This window comes from Ranitomeya variabilis, chromosome 3 (genome assembly GCF_051348905.1).
Source record: "Ranitomeya variabilis isolate aRanVar5 chromosome 3, aRanVar5.hap1, whole genome shotgun sequence".
NCBI classification, from domain to species: domain Eukaryota; kingdom Metazoa; phylum Chordata; class Amphibia; order Anura; family Dendrobatidae; genus Ranitomeya; species Ranitomeya variabilis.
In genome coordinates, this window is record NC_135234.1 from 136,490,496 (window position 1) to 136,512,505 (window position 22,010).

General features: G+C 43.5%; 1 protein-coding gene across 1 annotated transcript in view; it reads left to right on the forward strand.

The window, feature by feature from the left end:
• Positions 1-22,010, forward strand: part of LOC143815467 (acetylserotonin O-methyltransferase-like) — a 191,037-nt gene that overhangs the window by 96,922 nt on the left and 72,105 nt on the right. Inside the window, exons 6-7 of the mRNA XM_077294683.1 lie at positions 4,182-4,322; positions 19,468-19,590. Of these exons, the coding sequence (XP_077150798.1) occupies positions 4,182-4,322; positions 19,468-19,590 (264 nt within the window). The remainder of the gene's footprint in view (positions 1-4,181; positions 4,323-19,467; positions 19,591-22,010) is intronic.

Below are 22,010 nucleotides of genomic sequence, written 5' to 3' on the forward strand. Positions count from 1 at the left end.
CATGTCAAGACGCATGAAAGCAGTGATTACAAATCATGGTTATTCCACTAAATTTTGATTTCTGAACTCTTCCTGAGTTAAAACATTAGTATTGTTGTTTCTAAATGATTATGAACTTGTTGTCTTTGAATTATTTTAGGTCTGAAAGCACTGTTTTGTTTTTTAACCATTTTTCTTTGTCAGAAAAATTTATAAAATTTATTGCTTGGAAATTCGGAGACATGTTGTCAGAAGTTTATAGAATAAATGAACAATTTAAATTTTACTCAAAAATATACCTATAAAGAGAAAAATCAGACAAACTGAACATTTTGCAGTGGTCTCTTAATTTTTGCCAGAGCTGTATTCTATGTGTATATATCTATTCTATTCTAACCTGGCACTCTGTGATATTACTGTTCCCGGCAAATGAATAGCCAGCTTTTATTCTTTCTATCTATGTTTTGTTGAATATTTCCTTTGAAAACGATGTTTAAATGACATAGAGCAATTCTTTATGTAAAAGTTCATGTTAAAATCGCATTGCGATCGGATAGCAATTGCACTGCATTTGGATGTAAATCGGATGCTAGGTGTGAAAAATTGGATTGTGCTCGCATGACACTCACATTACATTCGTCAGACTCTCAGCAGGGAGACTCGGACCGATTTTTCATATACTTAGTGTAACTCCGGCCTTAGGCTGAGAATTTGGCTGTGACACAATTTGCACATTAAAAGATCACATTATTCGGCAGCAAAATCTCACTAAATGAATCCAAATAAATTGGATTTATTAATTTTGTGTCACGGTCAGGCAACCACATTCACTAACATTACATACAGTACTAACACACTGTGATATTTAGCCACTCAGTGTTTCAAAGCCACTGTCTTCCTGCAGCCAGTACAATATTATGTACCTTTTGCCTACCCTTCACCCCACAGCATGATTCTGCACCTCACAATGCAATAAGTATACAGTATTTTACAGGAATGTGCACACATCACCAAGTACAGCGTACACATCACACAAACGGCGCATGCACACATCAGACAAAGACAGCAGTGCACATCAGACAAACAGCGTATGCACACATACTGGCATATGCCCCCTTGAGACTCAGCTCAGGCTCCTCCCCAGCACCATCTCCAACCCTGGAACCTTTAACAGTCCCACCGCCCTCTCATAGAAAAACTCTTCATCTGCACCACGTCCTCACCAATCACTCAATAACAGTTCCCATCTAACACCAGATCACATATATAGCCAGCAGCTTTTGTTTCGGCTAAATGATTTTTTTCAAGCCACCACCATGACAAGGTAGACTCTTTTGGCAGCTCTCTACTCTAACCTATTAAATATTTGTTAAAATATCAAATAGTCTTTTTAGGTATATTTTTATTTATGTTTCTTTTAAAGGAATATGTCATATCCTTTTTTTTAAATTAACAATAATACCACATACAAGGAACAAATACTGTCACACCGTGACCAGACCACATATTGCCACCACATAGTGACTGAATAATACCACAAACAAGGCATAAAATACCACTACACCATGGGTGGACCACATATTGTCACCACATAGTTACCAAAAAATACCACATACAATGGACAAATACGGCCACACCATGTCTGGACCACATATTAAAGCCACATAGTGACCGAATGCTACAGTAGTGATTATTAATTAATAAATAACACAGTACTAATTTTACAATAAGTGCCATTATACACAGCAGCTTTGTATGTAGTACACAGTGGATAGTGTCAGTGTACACATAATACAGTGATCACAGGTGACATATAAAGGAGCTCTGTATATAGTGTCAGTGTACAGGTAATACCGAGATCACCAGTAGACATGAGCAAATATCTTCGGCTCCCTCCTTATTCAGCAAGCTGCAGCGCATACCAAAGAAGCTGCAGTGGGAACCCAAATACCTGAAGCGCTCCGACAATCAGGTGTCCGGCACCGCAGCTGCATGTCGTGGCTATGTGACAGTCACAACACACAGGCTCTCCATGCCTGTGGGTATTCGTGTGCTCGGGGTAGAACACAGTTCAGCACAATCTCAGTGGCTGGACATTTAACCTGCCGAACCACACCATTGAGGTTATATATGGTGAGTAGCCATCCCGCCCATCTCTTACACCTACTCACAAAAAACCCAACCCTGTCATGGCCGATTAACCGCTCAGCATATAACATGCTGGAGAGAAACTCTTGGTTTCACATCACGGAAGATATCAATCTTCGTGATACATATCTCCCCTCGCATACATTTTCTGTTTGGAAGTGACAGTCAGACTTGTCATTTATATATTGGCTCTCTGACCGAGCACTACACACATCAGCCTATGGCAATTTTAATTGTAGCTGTCATGATCCATTCCAGAGTTTAGTCCTGTCTGCTCTTTCTCCGAGCAGATCATGTCAAGGGTTAACTTTGCTCTGCCTCATTCTGGGCTCAGGTTTGCTATTTAGCTCCCAGGTATCCTGAGGGTGGTGTCAGCTATAGTTCTGCCTTCGGCGTGTGAACTTGACTCTGGAAGCCCTTGATTTGTCCTGCTGTGAACCTTGACTTGTCCTGTGTCTGTTATCTCCTTCTGTCTGCCCTTTCCCAGGGTTTCTCTGTTTGTCTGTTGATCTGCTTGATTCTCCGGTTCTGACCTCATGGCTTGGCTATTGACTCCATTTCGGTTTGTCCCTATTGTACCGTATTTTGCCCGTCCTGGTTTACTGATCTCTTGCTGCTTCCTGACTATCCATTCTGTCTAAATCCTTTTGTACTGTTGTGCTATCTTGTGTTTTGACTTGGCTTTTCTGACCACTCTCTTGCCTCTTGGTGGCATCTGTTCTGCTGCTCAGTGTGTGCAGTCTCGCTTCCCTATCAAGCTCCCCCTGGTGGAGGTTACGCTGTACTGCACTGCAGCTTCATGACAGTAGCAGGGTCCTTCCTACTCATATAAATACAGGCTTCACCCTAGAAGAGGATTCACATTAGGGTAGGTCCCCAGCAACAGGAGATCGCATTGTCGTTGGCTGCTGGGCATTCAAGAATAGGCCAAATTATGCGCCAAGTGTCTCCATTTTTTTCCTATTGTCTAGAGCAGTAATGCAATTCATATTTCATATACTCATATTTCCATGCTATAGCGCTATAGAGTACAACTTTATTTGTTAATTATGTACAGAGATTGCTACTCTTAGTTTGCACCTTGTGGTAATGCTACTCACTCGGCTGTTCACAGAGTTAGGCACAGAAAGGTTTCTGCAGCTGGTTTATTTAACACTGCATAAACCAGTGTGGGTTTAATAATATAAGCATATATTTTTATCTTTCCATGCTATAGCATTAGAATGCAACTTTGTTTGTTAATTACCTACTGTTTCAGCCAAATATTTTTCTGCACCTCAGTTGCTATACTTTGATGCATAGTTGAATCAATTGGTTTTGTTTGCCTGTCAAATTTAAATTTTTTTGGCCCAATTTTTCAGTGAAGTCCACTTCTGGCCAGAGTTCTCCGAACCGTGGAATGGGTCTTGTTGGTTTTGGATAGTAATCTGAACTGATGACTCTGCTGGACATCTTACGATTTTTGAAGGGAAATAATCATGACTTGTTTTTCCAGTCTGCTTTCAAATCTTTGCCTGAGTGAGACCTTGCTGATTCAGTATAACTACTTGCTGGGCTCAGTCTTGCCATAATGTAAGATCTGTGACGTGAAACAGACTTCCACAACCTCTCCTCTGTAGCAGAGTTTGCCTTTTGTTCACTCAGTTTTGCACCTCCTACACAGCTGTGTCTGTTTCAGTTAATGACTGTATTCAAACTACATATGAAGATGATGATCATTATCACATTTGGAATAATGGATACTCATACACCTGACTATAATGCTACAAAATCCCTGACCTTGTGCAAGCATACCAAGAAAAATGCATGCTGTTATGAAGACAAAGGGTCGTCATACCAAATGTTTATGATTTAGATTTCTCTATTGTTGATTTACTTTACATTTTAGTAATTAGTAAAAATAAACTAATATTAATTCTATTTTAAAATTGAAATTAATCTTACTTTGTAGCATTTTTCCCACACCTGCCTAAAACTTTTGCTTAGTGGTATATGCAGTATGTATACATATATTTGTCAGCAGTTTACATGGAAAACTATTTTTTTTCTTGTAGGATGTTCAGGAGCTCTTGCAAAACAATTTGTATCTAGATACAATGAGTCAACAGTCACCATAATGGACCTGCCCAAAGTTGTGGAAACAGCTAAGAAACATTTTATAACAGATAAGGATCAACAGATATATTTCCTTGAAGGTGCAGTAAATAAAATTTCATTGGCTATAGAATGAAGAACATTTCAGATGTGTATTGACTTACTAGCTGTACATTCAGTGTACAGATATACAGTATAACATGGCTTTTAATGGAGGACATTGTACTTTGCCACTGACTTTTGGTATGGAATCTGGACTTTGAGGGTTACTTAAAATGACCTCTGTCTCAGGTAGGCATTAGGTAGCATTCACAGTTCATTTACCAGGCACATATATGTCAATGCTGGCTCACCCAAATAGATTACAGTTCTTTCTCCTGCAACAAACTCGTACACAGAAGAAGTATGTTCCTACCAGTTTTGGTGTCCACTTTAGGCCGAGCTCCAGCAGCGTCCAGCACAAAACAGAAATGTTCAACTCCATGCACAGTTCACTCTAAACAGGTTAGATCTTCCACATGTTACTCTGCCGCTCCAACTCCAACACACGGACTGCTCAGCTTTCCTAGCTTACCCGTGCAGTCTCTCCTCAGAGAGAGGCTCAGGCTTATCTCTCTCTCCCACCTACAGCTCACATTATGGCTTGTCACTCACCAGCTTCAACACATTGCACAACATTCAGCAAACTGACTAAGGTGAACACTTACCCTGGTTATATGCAGAGCTAGCCAGTTGATCTAACAATTTCTAGGAGAGTTATGAAAATTGAAGCGCACATGTAGATATGTAAAAAATACATGAACTATAAATTATATTTTAATAATAATAATAATTAATAATAATAATAAAAAATAATAAACAAATTGCAGAATGTGAGCAGACATCTCCTTTCTAAACCTTAAGCTATTACTGAAATAATCTATGATTGATTAATCCCTTCTTGACATGTGACGTATAAGTACGTTACAACTCATGTGCAGATTGTAGTGCTCTCCATGATCCGAATCCACAAAGAGCACCTGTCTCTAACAGTTTATAGATCAAGATTTAACCACTATATGTGCTGTCAGGCACTGACTGTAACATTTAAGTAGTTAGATCTTGGGGGTGGAGGGAGATCGGTATCGGTATTGTTGCCCATTGGACCACAAACCTAACCCTAATCTCAACCCTAACCCTAATCTAAACCCTAATCCCAACACTAACCCTAATCCAAATTCTAACCCTAACTATAGCCCCAACCCTAACCCCAACTTTAGCCCCAACCCTAATCCTAACTTTAGCCCAACTCTAACCATAATGGAAATAAATACATCTTCTTTATTTTATTATTTTTCCCTAACTAAGAGGGTGATAAGGGGGGGGATATTTACTATTTTTTTTTATTTTGATTACTGTGATAGGGTCTATCACACTGACCAAAATGAACCAATAGGAAAAATCTCCCAATTGTTGCTGGGTGCCGGTCGACAGATCTCAGCAGGTGCACTGCGCATGCACCCGCAATTTTCTTACCAGAAAAAGATGCCAGCGGCCATGGGGGAAGCAGGAGGACGCAGGGACACCGAGATACACTGGTAAGTATCAGGGAGATTGGAGACCCTGCGATTACATCAGAGGTCACAGAAATTAAATGGAAAATCGTGCTTTTTTTAAGTTGTCGCTGTTATACGGTTAACCCCTTTCTTACATCCGACGTACTATCCTGTTGAGGTGGTCTTGACCTATGACCACCGACGGGATAGTACGTCATCACCGATCAGCCGCGCCCACGGCCGGGTGTCAGCTATCATAGCTGACATCTGGCACTATGTGCCAGGAGCGGTCACGGACCGCTCCTGGCACATTAACCCCTGGAACACCGCGATCAAACATGATTGCAGCGTTCCGTGGGCATAGGGAAGCATCGTGCAGCTCCCTGCATGCTTCCCTGAGATCCTCGGAACAATGCAATGTGATCGTGTTGTTCCGAGCGTCTCCTCCCTCCAGGCCCCGGATCCAAAATGGCCACGGGGCTCCTTCCAGGTCCTGCAGGGAGGTGGCTTGCAAGCGCCTGCTCAGAGCAGGCGTCGGCAAGCCTGCAGCACTGCCTGTCAGATCGCTGATCTGACACAGTGCTTTGCAAAGTGTCAGATCAGCAATCTGACACTATACCTTCATGTCCCACCCTGGGACAAAGTAAAAAAGTTTAAAAAATATATATACATGTGTAAAAAAAAACATCCTAAATAAAGAAAAAAAAAAGTTAAAATAAATACATTTTTTTATCTAAATGCACATAGTACATCACCCAGCTTTGCACATAGACTTCCCCCTGCTCCTTGCTTTCACATGGTATGCCTTTCAGCTCACCCCAGCTTACCCTGTGATATTTATGACCTTGTTTACTCAGGCTTGATTGTATGCATCTGGTCCACTCTTAATTCTCTGACCAAGATGAGCAGAGACCTCTCCTCTCTGCTTCCACCTGAACGCACTTAGTTTTCCATATATTGCATAGCAAAAGTCTGCATGACTTTAGTCTGCAGTGTGATCCCTAGAAGTGTGTCCTAAAAGTGTGGATCACATTAGAATTAAAACCTGCATTGAACCTGAAGGCAACTGAAGGTAACTGGCCAGTCACTGCAAACAATGTTTCAGTTTGTTTTCACTTTTACCCCTATAATCTTTCACTTTCTGCTACCTCCCCCAATCCCCACACCAAGTAAGGAACTGTTCATCTCCTCTTCAATCCTCCCCATCCATCTCACCTCCTCCTCAGAACTGTTCCTTAACATACAATCCTCTGTCTGAAAGCACAGGCAGCCCCCTCATGCCCTCTCCTGCTCCCACCTGCTAACACTATCTCTGCTCCTTCTCACTGCTGGTGATATCTCTCCAAATCCTGGTCCTCCTCACCATATTCCCACAGTCATTTCTACCTCCCATCCACGCTCCATCACAAACTTCCATAACCTCTAACCTTATACCCATTCGCCCAGCCACCGCTTCCCCTGTCCCACTAACAGGAGCTCTGTGGAACGCTTGCTCTGTCTGCAACAAGCTTTCCTACATCCATGATCTTTTTGTTACTACCAAACTTTCATTCCTTGCCATCACCGAAACCTGGCTCACCCCTTCTGACACAGCCTCCCCTGCTGCACTCTCTTATGGTGGCTTCCACATTTCTCACACACCCCGCCCCAGCAACAAGCATGGCGGAGGAGTTGGTTTTCTCCTGTCAGATAACTGCTCCTTCACCCCAATCCCACTGCCACCCTCTGTTACCCTCCCTTCCTTTGAGGTGCACTCTGTGCGCATCTACTCCCCCTCCAACCTCCAACTGGCTGCCATTTACTGCCCCCCAGGGCCAGCCACCACCTTCTTTGACCTCTTCACCACCTGGCTACTTCATTTCCTTTCTGTGGACATCCCCACTATCATCATGGACAATTTCAACATCCCCATTGACACTTCCCTCTCAGCTGCCACTAAACTTCTATCTCACTTCCTCCTTCGGCCTCACTCAATGGTCTTCTGCAGCCACTCACAAAGATGGTCACACACTGGACCTCATCTTCACCCGCCTCTGCTCCCTATTTAACCTCTCTAACTCACCTCTTCCACTCTCTGACCACAACCATCTCACATTCTCATCTCTCTCCACTCCATGTCTACAATCCCCACCCCACAAACTTTCACACCCTCGCAGAAATCTTAAACACCTTGATATGGAAATTTGGATTGGATAAATCTATCCCTGTGTGTGCTGTGGCAGTTCCCAATAAGACTGAGTATTTTGAGCGCTCAAGGAATGAGACTGCACATCATTGTGTCAGAAAAGCATTCCATCAATACTGATACTTTATTGTACATACATAGTTTTATAATTGCACATAGAAAAGAGTGGTTAGGGGTTGTTAGGGGTGGTTAGTTAATTACCATATTGTCTAGCTCCTCTGTCATTGGTTATCTAAATATATATGGAATAATGCACATATGGATGCTGATTAAGCAACTAAAATATAGCTCTGCATCTAGGACAAAGTTGAGACACCTGATCAGCACTTAATACATCTGGCGTTGTTCCGCTTTTGAGATGGAAAACCCCATACAATCTGTCTGGCTTATATCAGTTTATGTCAGCCATTTTAAGCCATTGATTATAATGTATATATTAGCTGTGAGTATATGAGTATATATAATTATAGAGGAGTATACATGCAAGTGAGATCTACATGATATATATATATTTCTATCACAAGCCCCCCTTAGATATCACTTGCCCTAGTCCTAGCCTCCTGTCCCAAAGCGCTGCAACTCTTTTGTGCTGCCGGTGAACTTACACAAGCCTAATGCCTGCGCCCCACTCCGTACAGACTTTTCGCAAATGGGCGGTCAGGAGATCTGTCCCTAACGGGGGTTCGTTGCAATCAGTCTCTTAGTCAATAGCATGTGTAGTGTATTCTTTATCAGGTAGGTCATCTATTCGGTCAGGCTGGGCATCCATAACATCATTCTGGCTTGGGTGTCATCTTCTGGTAGGGGAGCTTTCTTGCAATGCGAAGAGTGGATCCGAGTGGGTCTTCCCTCCAGTTTCACAGAGGTTGGTGTCATCAGCAGCACTTGAACAGGACCATCAAATCTGGGATCGAGTGGTGTTCTCCTTACAAACTTTTTTCACCAACTCCCAGTCTCCTGGCTTCTTGGAGTGCGTACCGGACACTGAATCTGGATCTGGCAATGAAGAAAAAAACTCGAGAATGGATGTTAGCAAGTTTCTTGGTGAGTTCAATTACATAAGCAGACAAAGTATCATATTGCATAATCAGCTGCTGAGGGAAAGGATACCCCTAACCTGGGACTAAACCCAAACAAAATTTTATATGGTGACAGCTTTCCTGGGCCTCTGGAAGTGTGCCTAACACTGAGTAGTGTGATTGGGAGTGTGTAGGCCTAAGTCTGACCCTACTGCTGACCAGATCTCTCGTGTGAGACTTGCTGTGAATGGGGGTCCCTGGTCACTCTCTATCACTTCTGGGACCCCATATCTGCATATCTCATCTCTGAGAGTAGCTTCTTTGCAGTAGTCTTTGCTGACTGGTTCCTCACTGGGAAAGCTTCTGGTCATCCTGAGATCACGTCCACGACCACAAGGGCATATTCGAAACCTCCACTTGGCGGCATCTGGATGTGGTCTATCTGGATCCCCTGGAAGTGGTACAGTGGTCTGGCAAGATGATGTGTGGGAACTCTCTCCATTCTTCCAGGGTTGCATTTGCCGCAGGTCAAACAGCTGCTTGTGAACTTGGCTGTTAGGGTGGGGATCCCTGGAGCGAACCAGTAAGCACCAATCGGGTCATTCATCTGTGTCTTTAATCTGTGTGTGGGCCCATGTGCCCACTGGACCACCATAGGGTACATGCTTCGGGGTAAACAGGGTTTGTAGTCCATTGAGTATACCCTTCCTTCTTCATGTGTTGCTCCCTTCTGCATCCAGCATTCCTTCTTGTCCTTTGGGGCTTGCTTTTGCAGCTTTTTTAGCTGATCCCAGGACGTCATTTGGTCAGGTTTCTTGTCTTCAGTCGTCATGTAGTAGCCGTCCGGCTCTACGACCTCTCCCACTTTTCCATATTGTCTTCCCTTGACTGCTTCTTTGGCTGCCATATCCGCCATGTTGTTGCCTCGTGCCTCTACTGTGTTTAGTTTTCCATGCGCTTTGACTTTTAGTACTGCCACCACTTTTGGAAGTTGAAGTGCATTCAGCAGGTCCTTAATGGCTCCATGATGCTTCACGGTTGTTCCGCTTGCTGTGATGAAGTTCCTTGCAGCCCAGATGGGCCCAAAGTTGTGCTATGCCATGCGAGTACCTTGAATCGGTATACATTTCCGCAGTCTTGTCTTCTGCCATCTGGTAGGCCTTCGTCAGCGCTATCAGTTCTGCTTCCTGGGCTGACAGACTAGGCGGCCGACTTCTGGACCACAGGATCTCTTGATTGCTGGTCACTGCACATCCCGTGTGGAATCTTTCTTCATCAACTGCAAATCTGGAGCCATCCACATAGAGGATCAACTCTGGGTTGGTCAGTGGCTCTTCTGCCACCTTGGGTAGTCCTGCTGTTTCCTGTTGCATGATGCTGAAGCAATCATAGTCATCCGTCCGGAGCAAATCCAGATCCCATGCAGACTTTTTATCTGAGGGTCCATATCTGTATCCCCCCTTGGGAGTGGGAGTAGAGTGGACGGATTGAGGACTGTGCATCTGCAGTTGGTGACATTGTCGGGCAGGAGTAGAGAGCACTGGAGGCGAAGATGCCTGGCGGTGGAGAGATGTTTTTTTGGCTGGGTTTGGTTGAGGATTGCTGAGATGTCATGCGGAGCCAGGATTTCCAATGGTTTTTCCACTGATGTCAGTAGTCCTGTCTAGGAGGGCGTGTGCTGCAACTGCTGCTCTCATGCGGGAGGAAAAGGCTCCCCTTGCAACTGGATCCAGGCTCTGCAATACGAAACTAGACCAAGGAAAGCCTGTAGCACCTTTGGAGTTATTGGAGGAACCATCTTCTCCACTGTGGTCTTCCGGTCATCTGTCAGGTGTTTTGCCTGGTGAGCAATACAGTGTCTCTGGAACATAACTCGCTTCAGACACCACTGGACTTTGTTCTTTGAGATCTTGCAGTGCTGCTCCGCCAGGTAGAGTAGGAGACACAAGGAATGGGCTTTACACGTGTCAAAGTCAATTGCACAAAGGAGTAGATTGTCCATGTATTGTAGCACGGTTACTTCTGCATGTTCTATGACCCAGTTGGTGAGGACTGTGGACATTGCTTTGGTGAACTGTGAAGGGCTGTTCTGGGCCCACTGTGGCATCACTGTCCATGTGTGGTGTCCCCCCTGGTGCGTTAAGGCAAACAGGTGCTGGTCATCCGGGTGAAGGGGAACACTGAAGAAAACATTAGCCAGGTTGGTCACTGTGAACACTTTTGCTGTGGCAGGCACATTTGAGAGCAGAGTGTGCGGATTCGGCACAATTGGAGTTTCAAACACCGTGACGTCATTCACAGCTTTCAGGTCATGTACCATTCTGAACTTGGCTGGCTCTCCTTTTACAGTCTTTTTCTTGACCAGGAAAAGCGGGGTATTGCAAGGCGATGTGCAAGGAACAATGATTCCTATTTCCAGGTAGACCTTCAGTTGGTCAGAGGCAGCTTGACTCTAGGCCTGGCCTGGGCCTTACGAGGGTACGGGGCACCTGGCTTGAGTGACAGCCGTACTGGGGCAACTTGAGGTTTTCTCACGTCCTGGGGTCCCTTAGACCATAGACTTTCTGGTACTACATCCAGTACCTCCTTGGGTAGGCCTCATCGGTTGTTTAATGTTCTTGTAGGGCCACCAGCATGACTCTTCTTGGGTCAGGGATGAAGAAATTGTCACTGTCCCATCTTCCTGGAACACTGTGGTTGCCTTCAGCTTCTGCAGTAGGTTCGCTCCCAGCAGGTTGAGTGGAAGGTCCTTGACACCACAAACTGGGACAGGATAGAGTGTCCTGGCTGAGTGCACATGCTCAGTGACTTTGTAAGCTGAGAATTTCTGACTTGACCATCAATGCCCATGCAAGACACAGGATTCTGATAGGCAGGTGGGATCAGTGAGTTCCACAGGTCTCATCACACTTCTGGCTGCGCCAGTGTGCAGAAGAAAAGATCTGACAACGCCATCCACTTTCAGGGTAATTTGAGGTATTGGTCCTGCAGATGAGGTTTTACATGTCAGGAGCATAGTGTCTTGCGGACCTGGCTTGCTTGCCTCTGTCCTATGGACGGGGTACTTCACTGCTCTCTGCACTTCCTCCTTGACCTGTTTCTCTGGACCAACTCTTGCCACAGATGCAACACTTGACACTTCTTCTGTCTTTGTAGGGTGGTTGCGCTTCCAGGTCAGTGGTCACCATGAGAGGGGCTGTCTTCTCACCCCTGGCTGGGACTCAATCCCTTTGGCTACTGTGGACAACGGCATGATGGGTACTGTAGCGGCAGTGGGGTCTGGCCTGCTGATTGAAGCTGCGGTGGTAAGATGGGGCCTGCAGGTGCGTCAGTGACGAGGCCCGGGGGTGCCATGAGACCGGCGGCTGCATCCAACCCAAGGTCTTGGGGCATTACAGGGGCTGCGGCTGCATCTGCCATCACTTCTTACCCCTGGTCTGACATAGCTTCTCCCCTTTGCTAACCTTATTGAGGTCGGTGTCTCCTCTCTGGAGTCTGCAGCGGTTCTTCCGGTGTGTCGCTCGGCACTTTGCAGCATCTTCACCTCTGGCTCCCCTTCCGGCGTTCTCAGCAGCACGGCACCCGTTTCCTTCTTCGCGCTCTTTGTGGCGCTATAATGGCGGCAGTTTTGGCAACAATCGGCAATAAAAAGTCTCCTAGGGGCACATAAACCATTTTGCTGGGTCAGTCCACTGCCATTGACCTGTTCTCAGGCCTAGCCACTATCAGTGGTTTCCTGATTGGCTGTCTCAGTCCATGCACAAAGGCCTGTGCCAACATTTGCCTGTGTATCTGGTCATGAATGGTGAAGCCCAAGTCTTGGAATACTTGCATTACTCCATTACTCTGCCATGAAACTTCTTTACAGACTGTCTTATCTTGGCTCATGTCATGTAAGCTGAGGGCTTGTCCTGCCAATCTGCCTTTGGCCCACTCTCTGAGCTGTTCAATTAACTGTGGCCCTGACTCCCAAGCGTGTACATCTAATTCTGCTGGAAGTTTGAATTGTTCCTTCATGATTGGCCATTGGAAATTTGGATTGGATAAATCTATCCCTGTGTGTGCTGTGGCCGTTCCCAATAAGACTGAGTATTTTGAGCGCTCAAGGAATGAGACTGCACACCATTGTGTCAGAAAAGCATTACATCAATACTGATACTTTATTGTACATACATAGTTTTATAATTGCACATAGAAAGGAGTGGTTAGGGGTTGTTAGGAGTGGTTAGTTAATTACCATATTGTCTAGCTCCTCTGTCATTGGTTATCTAAATATATATGGAATATTGTGATTAATGCACATATGGATGCTGATTAAGCAACTAAAATGTAGCTCTGCATCTAGGACAAAGTTGAGACATCTGATCAGCACTTAATACATCTGGCGTTGTTCCTCTTTTGAGATGGAAATCCCCATACAATCTGTCTGGCTTATATCAGTTTATGTCAGCCATTTTAAGCCATTGATTATAATGTATATATTAGCTGTGAGTATATGAGTATATATAATTATAGAGGAGTATACATGCAAGTGACATCTACATGATATATATATTTCTATCACAACTTCTATCTCTCAGTTCCTCCTTCGGCCTCACTCAATGGTCTTCTGCAGCCACTCACAAAGATGGTCACACACTGGACCTCATCTTCACCCGCCTCTGCTCCCTATCTAACCTCTCTAACTCACCTCTTCCACTCTCTGACCACAACCTTCTCACATTCTCATCTCTCTCCACTCCATGTCTACAATCCCCACCCCACAAACTTTCACACCCTCGCAGAAATCTTAAACACCTTGACCTACATTCATTCTCTGAATCCCTCCTCCCTCTCGCAGACATAAGTTCCATACACAATGCGGATGATGCTGCCACTCTATATAACACCACAATAGCTGTAGCTCTGGAATCTGCTGCCCCACTTACACATACCAAAGCTCGCAAAATCAACAGACAGCCCTGGCACACCAGCCTGACCAAAGAACTGAGGCAAGCTTCCAGGGCTGCTGAGCGCAGATGGAAAAGATCCCACTCCAACGAGCAATTCATCGTATTCAAACAGTCCCTCACTACTTTCAAGACCACACTCGCCACAGCTAAACAAACTTACTTCTCATCTCTAATATCCTCCCTGTCTCACAACCCTAAACAGTTATTCAACACCTTCAATTCTCTCCTCCGTCCCCCAGCACCTCCTCCCTCCCCATTTATCTCCGCTGAAGACTTTGCCTCATTTTTCAAGCAGAAGATTGATAGCATCAGAGACAGTTTTGGTCAACAACCCCCAGAGCCCTTCCTCCCGACTTCCCAGCCCTCCACCTCTAAAACCAACTTCTCCACCATTACAGAAGATCAACTCTCCACTCTACTCTCAAGATCGCATCTCACCACCTGTGAACTTGACCCGCTCCCATCCCACCTCATCCCAAACCTCACCACAATCTTCATCCCAACCCTAACCCATCTCTTCAACCTATCACTAACAACTGGTGTTTTCCCCTCAAGCTTTAAACATGCCTCCATCACACCTATCCTCAAAAAGCCCTCTCTTGACCCATCCTCTGTATCTAGCTATCGCCCTATATCACTTCTCCCTTATGCCTCCAAACTACTGGAACAACACGTTTACCTTGAACTGTCCTCCCATCTCTCTTCTTGCTCCCTCTTTGACCGCTTACAATCTGGCTTCCGGTCACACCATTCCACTGAAACTGCCCTAACTAAGGTCACCAATGACCTCTTAACGGCCAAGAGCAAGCGACACTACTCTGTCCTCCTCCTCCTCGACCTGTCGGCTGCCTTTGACACAGTGGACTATTCCCTATTATTACAGACCCTCTCATCCCTTGGCATCACAGACTTGGCCCTATCCTGGATCTCATCATACCTAACAGACCGGACATTCAGTGTCTCCCACTCACACACTACCTCCTCACCTTGCCCCCTATCTGTCGGAATCCCGCAAGGTTCAGTCCTTGGGCCTCTGCTCTTCTCCATTTACACCTTTGGCCTGGGACAGCTCATAGAATCTCATGGCTTTCAGTATCTCCTCTATGCTGATGACACACAGATCTACATCTCTGGACCAGATATCACCTCCCTACTAACCAGAATCCCTCAATGTCTGTCCACTATTTCATCCTTCTTCTCTGCTAGATTTCTGAAACTTAACATGGACAAAATAGAATTCATCATCTTTCCCCCATCTCACGCGACCCCCCCAACGAACCTAACCATTACAGTAAATGGCTGCCCACTCTCCCCAGTCCCACAAGCTCGCTGCCTCGGGGTAATCCTTGACGCTGATCTCTCCTTCAAACCACATATCCAAGCCCTTTCCACTTCCTGCCGACTTCAACTCAAAAATATTTAACAAATCCGTTCATTCCTCAACCAAGAATCTGCAAAAACCCTAGTCCATGCCCTCATCATCTCTCACCTTGACTACTGCAACCTCCTGCTCTGTGGCCTCCCCTCGAACACTCTCGCACCCCTCCAATCTATTCTAAACTCTGCTGCCCGACTAATCCACCTGTCCCCCTGCTATTCTCCGGCCTCTCCCCTCTGTCAATCCCTTCACTGGCTCCCCATTGCCCAGAGACTCCAGTACAAAGCCCTAACTGTGACGTACAAAGCCATCCACAACCTGTCTCCTCCATACATCTGTGACCTTGTCTCCCGGTACTTACTTACATGCAACCTCCAATCCTCACAAGATCTCCTTCTCTACTCCCCTCTTATCTCCTCTTCCCACAATTGTATACAAGATTTCTCTCGCGTATCACCCCTACTCTGGAACCCTTTACCACAACACAGCAGACTCTCGCCTACCATCGCAATCTTCAAAAAGAACCTGAAGACCCACCTCTTCCGACAAGCCTACAACCTGCAGTAACCACCGATCGACCAAACCGCTGCATGACCAGCTCTATCCTCAGCTACTGTATTCTCACCCATCCCTTGTAGATTGTGAGCCTTCGCCGGCAGGGTCCTCACTCCTCCTGTACCAGTTATGACTTGTATTGTTTAAGATTTTTGTACTTGTTTTTATGTATACCCCTCCTCACATGTAAAGCGCCATGGAATAAATGGCGCTATAACAATAAATAGTAATAATAATAATAAAAAAAATCAATAAAAGTACACATATTTAGTATCGTTGCGTCCGCAACGACCCGACCTATAATACTGTCCCACTGTCCCACTAGTTAACCTCTTCAGTGAACACCATAAAAAAGAGGCAAAAAACAAAGCTTTATTATCATACCGCCGATCAAAAAGTAGAATAACACGCGATCAAAAAGACAGATATAAAAAAACATGGTACCGCTGAAAACGTCATCTTGTCCCGCAAAAAATGAGCCACCATACAGTGTCATCAGCGAAAAAATAAAAAAGTTATAGTCCTCAGAATAAAGTGATGCAAAAATAATTATTTTTTATATAAAATAGTTTTTATCGTATAAAGCACCAAAACATAAAAAAAGGATATAAATGAGGCATTGCTGTAATTGTACTGACCCGAAGAATAAAACTGCTTTATCAATTTTACCAAACGTGGAATGGTATAAACGCCCCCCCCAAAAGAAATTCATGAATGGCTGGTTTTTCGTCATTCTGCCTCACAAAAATTGGAATAAAAAGCGATCAAAAAATGGCACGTGCCTGAAAATGGTACCAATAAAGACGTCAACTCGTCCCACAAAAAACAAGATCTCATATGACTCTGTGGACCAAAATATGGAAAAATTAAAGCTCTGAAAATGTGGAGATGCAAAAACTATTTTTTGCAGTAAAAAGCGTCTTTTAGTGTGTGACAGCTGCCAATCATAAAAATCCACTAAAAACACCCGCTATAAATAATAAATCAAACCCCCTTTATCACCCCCTTAGTTAGGGAAAAACATTAAAATAAAAAAAGTATTTCCATTTTCCCATTAGGGTTTGGGTTGGGGCTACACTTAGGGTTGGGGCTAAAGTTAGGGTTATGGTTGGGGCTAAAGTTAGGGTTAGGGTTGGGGCTAAAGTTAGGGTTAGGGTTGGGGCTAAAGTTAGAGTTTTGGGTTTGGATTACATTTACGGTTGGGATTAGTGTTGGGATTAGGGTTAGGGAAGTGTCAGGGTTAGGGGTGTGGTTAGGGTTATGGTTGGGATTAGGGTTAGGGGTGTGTTGGAGTTAGGGGTGTGGTTAGGGTTGAGATTAGTGGTGTGTTGAGGTTAGGGGTGTGTTGGAGATAGGGGTATGGTTGGGATAAGGGTTAGGGGCGTGTTTGGGTTAGGGGTATGGTTAGGGTTATGGTTAGGGTTGGGACTGGGGTTAAGGGTGTGTTTGGGTTAGGGTTTCAGTTAGAATTGGGGGGTTTCCACGGTTTAGGCACATCAGTGGCTCTCCAAATGCGACATGGCGTCCGATCTCAATTTTAGCCAATTCTGCGCTGAAAAAATAAAACAGTGCTCCTTCCCTTCTGAGCTCTCCCGTGTGCCCAAACAGGGGTTTACCCAAACATATGGGGTATCAGCGTACTCAGGACAAATTGGTCAACAACTCTTGGGGTCCAATTTCTCCTGTTACACTTTGGAAAATAAAAATTTGGGGGCTAAAAAAATCATTTTTGTGGGAAAAAAATGATTTTTTATTTTCACAGCTCTGCGTTATAAACTGTAGTGAAACACTTGGGGGTTCAAAGTTCTCACAACACATCTAGATAAGTTCCTTGGGGGGTCTAGTTTCCAATATGGGGTCACTTGTGGGGGTTTCTACAGTTTAGGTACATCAGGGGCACTGCAAATGCAACGTGACACCTGCACACCATTCCATCAAAGTCTGCATTCTGAACGGCGCTCCTTCCCTTCCGAGCTCTGCTATGCGCCCAAACGGTGGTTCCCCCCCAGATATGGGGTATCAGCATACTCAGGACAAATTGGACAACAACTTTTGGGGTCCAATTTCTCATGTTACCCTTGGGAAAATACAAAACCGGGGGCTAAAAAATAATTTTTGTGGGAAAAAAATATGTTTTATTTTCACGGCTCTGCATTATAAACTGTAGTGAAGCACTTGGTGGGTCAAAGTGCTCACCACACATATAGATAAGTTCCTTATGGGGTCTACTTTCCAAAATGGTGTCACTTGTTGGGGGTTTCAATGTTTAGGCACATAAGGGGCTCTCCAAACGCGACATGGCGTCCTATCTCAATTCCAGTCAATTTTGCATTGAAAAGTCAAACGGCGCTCCTTCTCTTCCGGCTTTGCCATGCGCCCAAACAGTGGTTTACCCCCACATATTGGGTATCATCGTACTTAGGACAAATTGTACAACTTTTGGGGTCCAATTTCTCCTGTTACCCTTGGTAAAATAAAACAAATTGGAGCTGAATTAAATTTTTTGTGAAAAAAGTTAAAGGTTCATTTTTTTAAAACATTCTAAAAATTCCTGTGAAACACCTGAAGGGTTAATAAACTTCTTGAATGTGGTTTTGAGCACCTTGAGATGGATGTTTTTAGAATGGTGTCATACTTGGGTATTTTCTATCATATACACCTCTCAAAGTGACTTCAAATGTGATGTGGTCCCTAAAAAAAAATGGTTAAAAAAGAGAAATTGCTGGTCAACTTTTAACCCTTATAACTCCCTAACAAAAAAAAATTTGGTTCCAAAATTGTGCTGTTGTAAAGTAGACTTGTGGGAAATTTTACTTATTAAGTATTTTGTGTGACATATCTCTATGTGATTTAAGGGCATAAAAATTCAAGACTGGAAAATTGCGAAATTTTCAAAATCTTCACCAAATTTCCATTTTGTTCCACAAATAAGCACAGGTAATATCAAAGAAGTACAATATGTCATGAGAAAAAAAATGTCAGAATCATCAGCATCCATTGAAACATTCCAGAGTTATAACCTTATAAAGGGACAGTGGTCAGAATTGTAAAAATTGGCCCAGTCATTAACGTGTAAACCACCCTTGGGGGTAAAGCGATTAATAACAGCGATTGCAACCCAGGGGTTGGTAAAAACCAACCCAAATCATGTTCTCTGGGGTCTCGGCTACCCCCAGCAGCCAAGACCCTTGAGAAAATCCATCTCTGGGGGTCGCTAAACACTTTTTCCACAGTGCCATTAATTAACGGCGCTGTAGTTTAAGTACCCTTAACTACTTCCGTTAAAGGCTTATCGGCTGTCGTTAATGGATTAAATTAGCAAAGCTTGCATTGATCTTTCAAAATATTATGTTATTTAACCCATAAAGTAGGCGCTGCAGAGAAAAAAACTTAATGCTATAAATACTGTTTTTCATTCACTTCACGTCTCCCTAAACAGACACTAAAAGCGATCAAGAATGATGCCTTTTGAAACTTTAGAATGATGCCTTTCAATGCCCTCTTGCAGCTTGCAAAAATTCAAAAAAGTTATGACTCTTGGAAGAAAACCAATTTCTTGTTGTTTTATGCCTGTATTGTCTTAATTTTTTATGTTTACAATGTATTTTCTTCTTTATCAAAGGAGACTTCTTTAATGATCCTATTCCTGATGCAGACCTATTTATTATGGCCAGGATTATTCATGACTGGACAGAAGAAAAATGCCTTGCACTGCTGCGGAAGATATACCAGTCTTGTAGACCCGGTGAGCTCCTACTCTGTAGGAAAATGACAGTGTAAATGTGATAGACAGGAAAAACTAAAGGCAGATACAATTTATATTGTAGATTTTTATTTTGATCATAAGTAGAAATGAGCGAATTTGTTCGGAAAATGATCGCCAAACATAAATTCGGCACGAATATAGCACATTCGGATTCATGATCAGAAACTAGAGCAAAATTTTATAAAATCGGTAACATTCGGTAAAAGTGCGGGAAAATATTTGCATTGCCACAAAAATATTTTCACCACTTTAGCAACGATAATGGTGTAGTTTTCTGAGTGGTTGGCATGTGTTTGATGAGGGTAGGGGGTTTGCAGAGCTCAGAGGCGCGGCGTTCTTGGAAGCACAGTACAGCAGTCATTTTTTATTTTTACCTAGCTTTATGTGTGCACATTGTGACTAGCCAATCAGGGAGCAAGAAAACCCCACAATGTCCTGGCTTGTGTCATTGGCTGCTGAAATCACATGCCCATTTCCATATAAATATCTGACATGTGGTTTTAGCGCCATTTTGTCACTGTAACAGGGCAGAGAGGCTGCTCTTGACGCTGCCACTGTTACTAGCAGCTATTTAGTTAGGAGGTTGTATATCAGTCAGATAGTGTAGCTAGATAGTTTCCAATGTGGCTGTGAAATTTACCTTCCTCATTTTTTTTTCGGCCATTTCTGATGGTTCTCAGACAAAGCCGTCAGGGCACATGTCCTACAAGTGTGTTGTGCACTGCTTCTATTGTGCTCCATGCACAAGTATAGCATACTAAATAATATTTTTTCACTAGCTAAATGTGAAAAAGCCTGTTTTTTCCCACCTTGTCATTTATTGCTGTGGTGATATAAAACGGTCTTCAAACCTAAGGCACATTACAAAACAATAAGAAGTTTTTCTGTTGATGAATGTGATACATCCGTCGTATCACACATTGTCTTGTTGTGGCAGTGATATGAACCTGTCTGCAGACCTAACGCGCATTGAGAAAAATTATCATTTTTAATTTTGATAAATGTGATACAGCCTACTATATCCAACCTTTTCATTTAGTGCCGTTGAAATTCTTCTGTGTGCAGAGCTGTTGCACTTTAAATTTTTTTTGTTGTTTTTTACAAACGTGATACAGCAGGCAAGATCTGAGTTTGAAGTTGTTTTGAGCCTATCATCTAGATTTTGTGTTTCTTTGGCATCCAATTTCTCATGGGCATCTTCTATACCTAGGTTTGAGACACATCTGTTACACTTATCTTGTGACGTGCATCAAACGCTGTATGGTAATTGGTGCTGGGTAGATAAGTAGTAGTTGTAGGCTGGATCCTGGATCTTGTACTTACTATAGCCACCCTGCTATTGGTCCTGTTGCATGTTCCTATTCCCGCCGAAAAAAATTCTTCTGTTATTAACGTCATACAGTACGGGACATGTCACTTTTAGATTGTTTGGAGCATCTAGTCAATCTTATACAGGCTTTATCAATAGGCCCCCAAAATTATTCTGTTACTAACGTCATACAGTAGGGGACATGTTACTTTTAAATTGTTTGGAGCATCTAGTCAATCTTATACAGGCTTTATCAATAGGCCCCCAAAATTCTTTTGTTACTAATGTCATACAGCAGGGGACATGTTACTTTTAAATTGTTTGGAGCATCTAGTCAATCTTATACAGGTTTTATCAATAGGCCCCCAAAATTCTTCTGTTACTAGCGTCATACAGCAGGGGACATGTCACTTTTAAATTGTGTGGAGGCTATCTTCTTGATTATGTGCATCTTTGGCATCCAGTTTCTCATGGCATCTCTTATATCTAGCTTGAGACACGCATCTGTTTTATCTATCTTCCGATGAGCATCAAATGCTCTCTGGTAATTGGTGTTGGGTAGATGAGTAGTAGTTCTAGGCTGGATCCTGGATCTTGTACTTCACATGGCCACCCTGTTATTGATCATGTTGTACATTTCCATTTCCGCACAAAAAATTCTTCTGTTACTAATGTCATACAGTAGGGAACATGCCACTTTTAAACTGTTTCGAGCATCCACTCAATCTTATACAGGCCTGATCGAAAGGCCCAAAAAAATTATTTTGTTACTAATGTCAAACACTAGGGGACATGTCACTTTTAAATTGTTTGGAGCATGTAGTCAATCTTATACAGGCCTTATCGATAGGCCCCCAAAAATTCTTCTGTTACTAATGTCATACAGCAGGGGACATGTCACTTTCAAATTGTTTGGAGCACATCTTCTTTGTCATACAGGCCTCATCCACACTGAAAAAAAATATTTTTTCTGTGACTAATGCGATTCAGCATGCCATATTTCATCTTATAATTTAGTGCCACTGAAATTCAGATCTGCAGAGGGGGTGCATAGTAAAACATGTAATTTGTAGTTGCTAATACTGTGCTC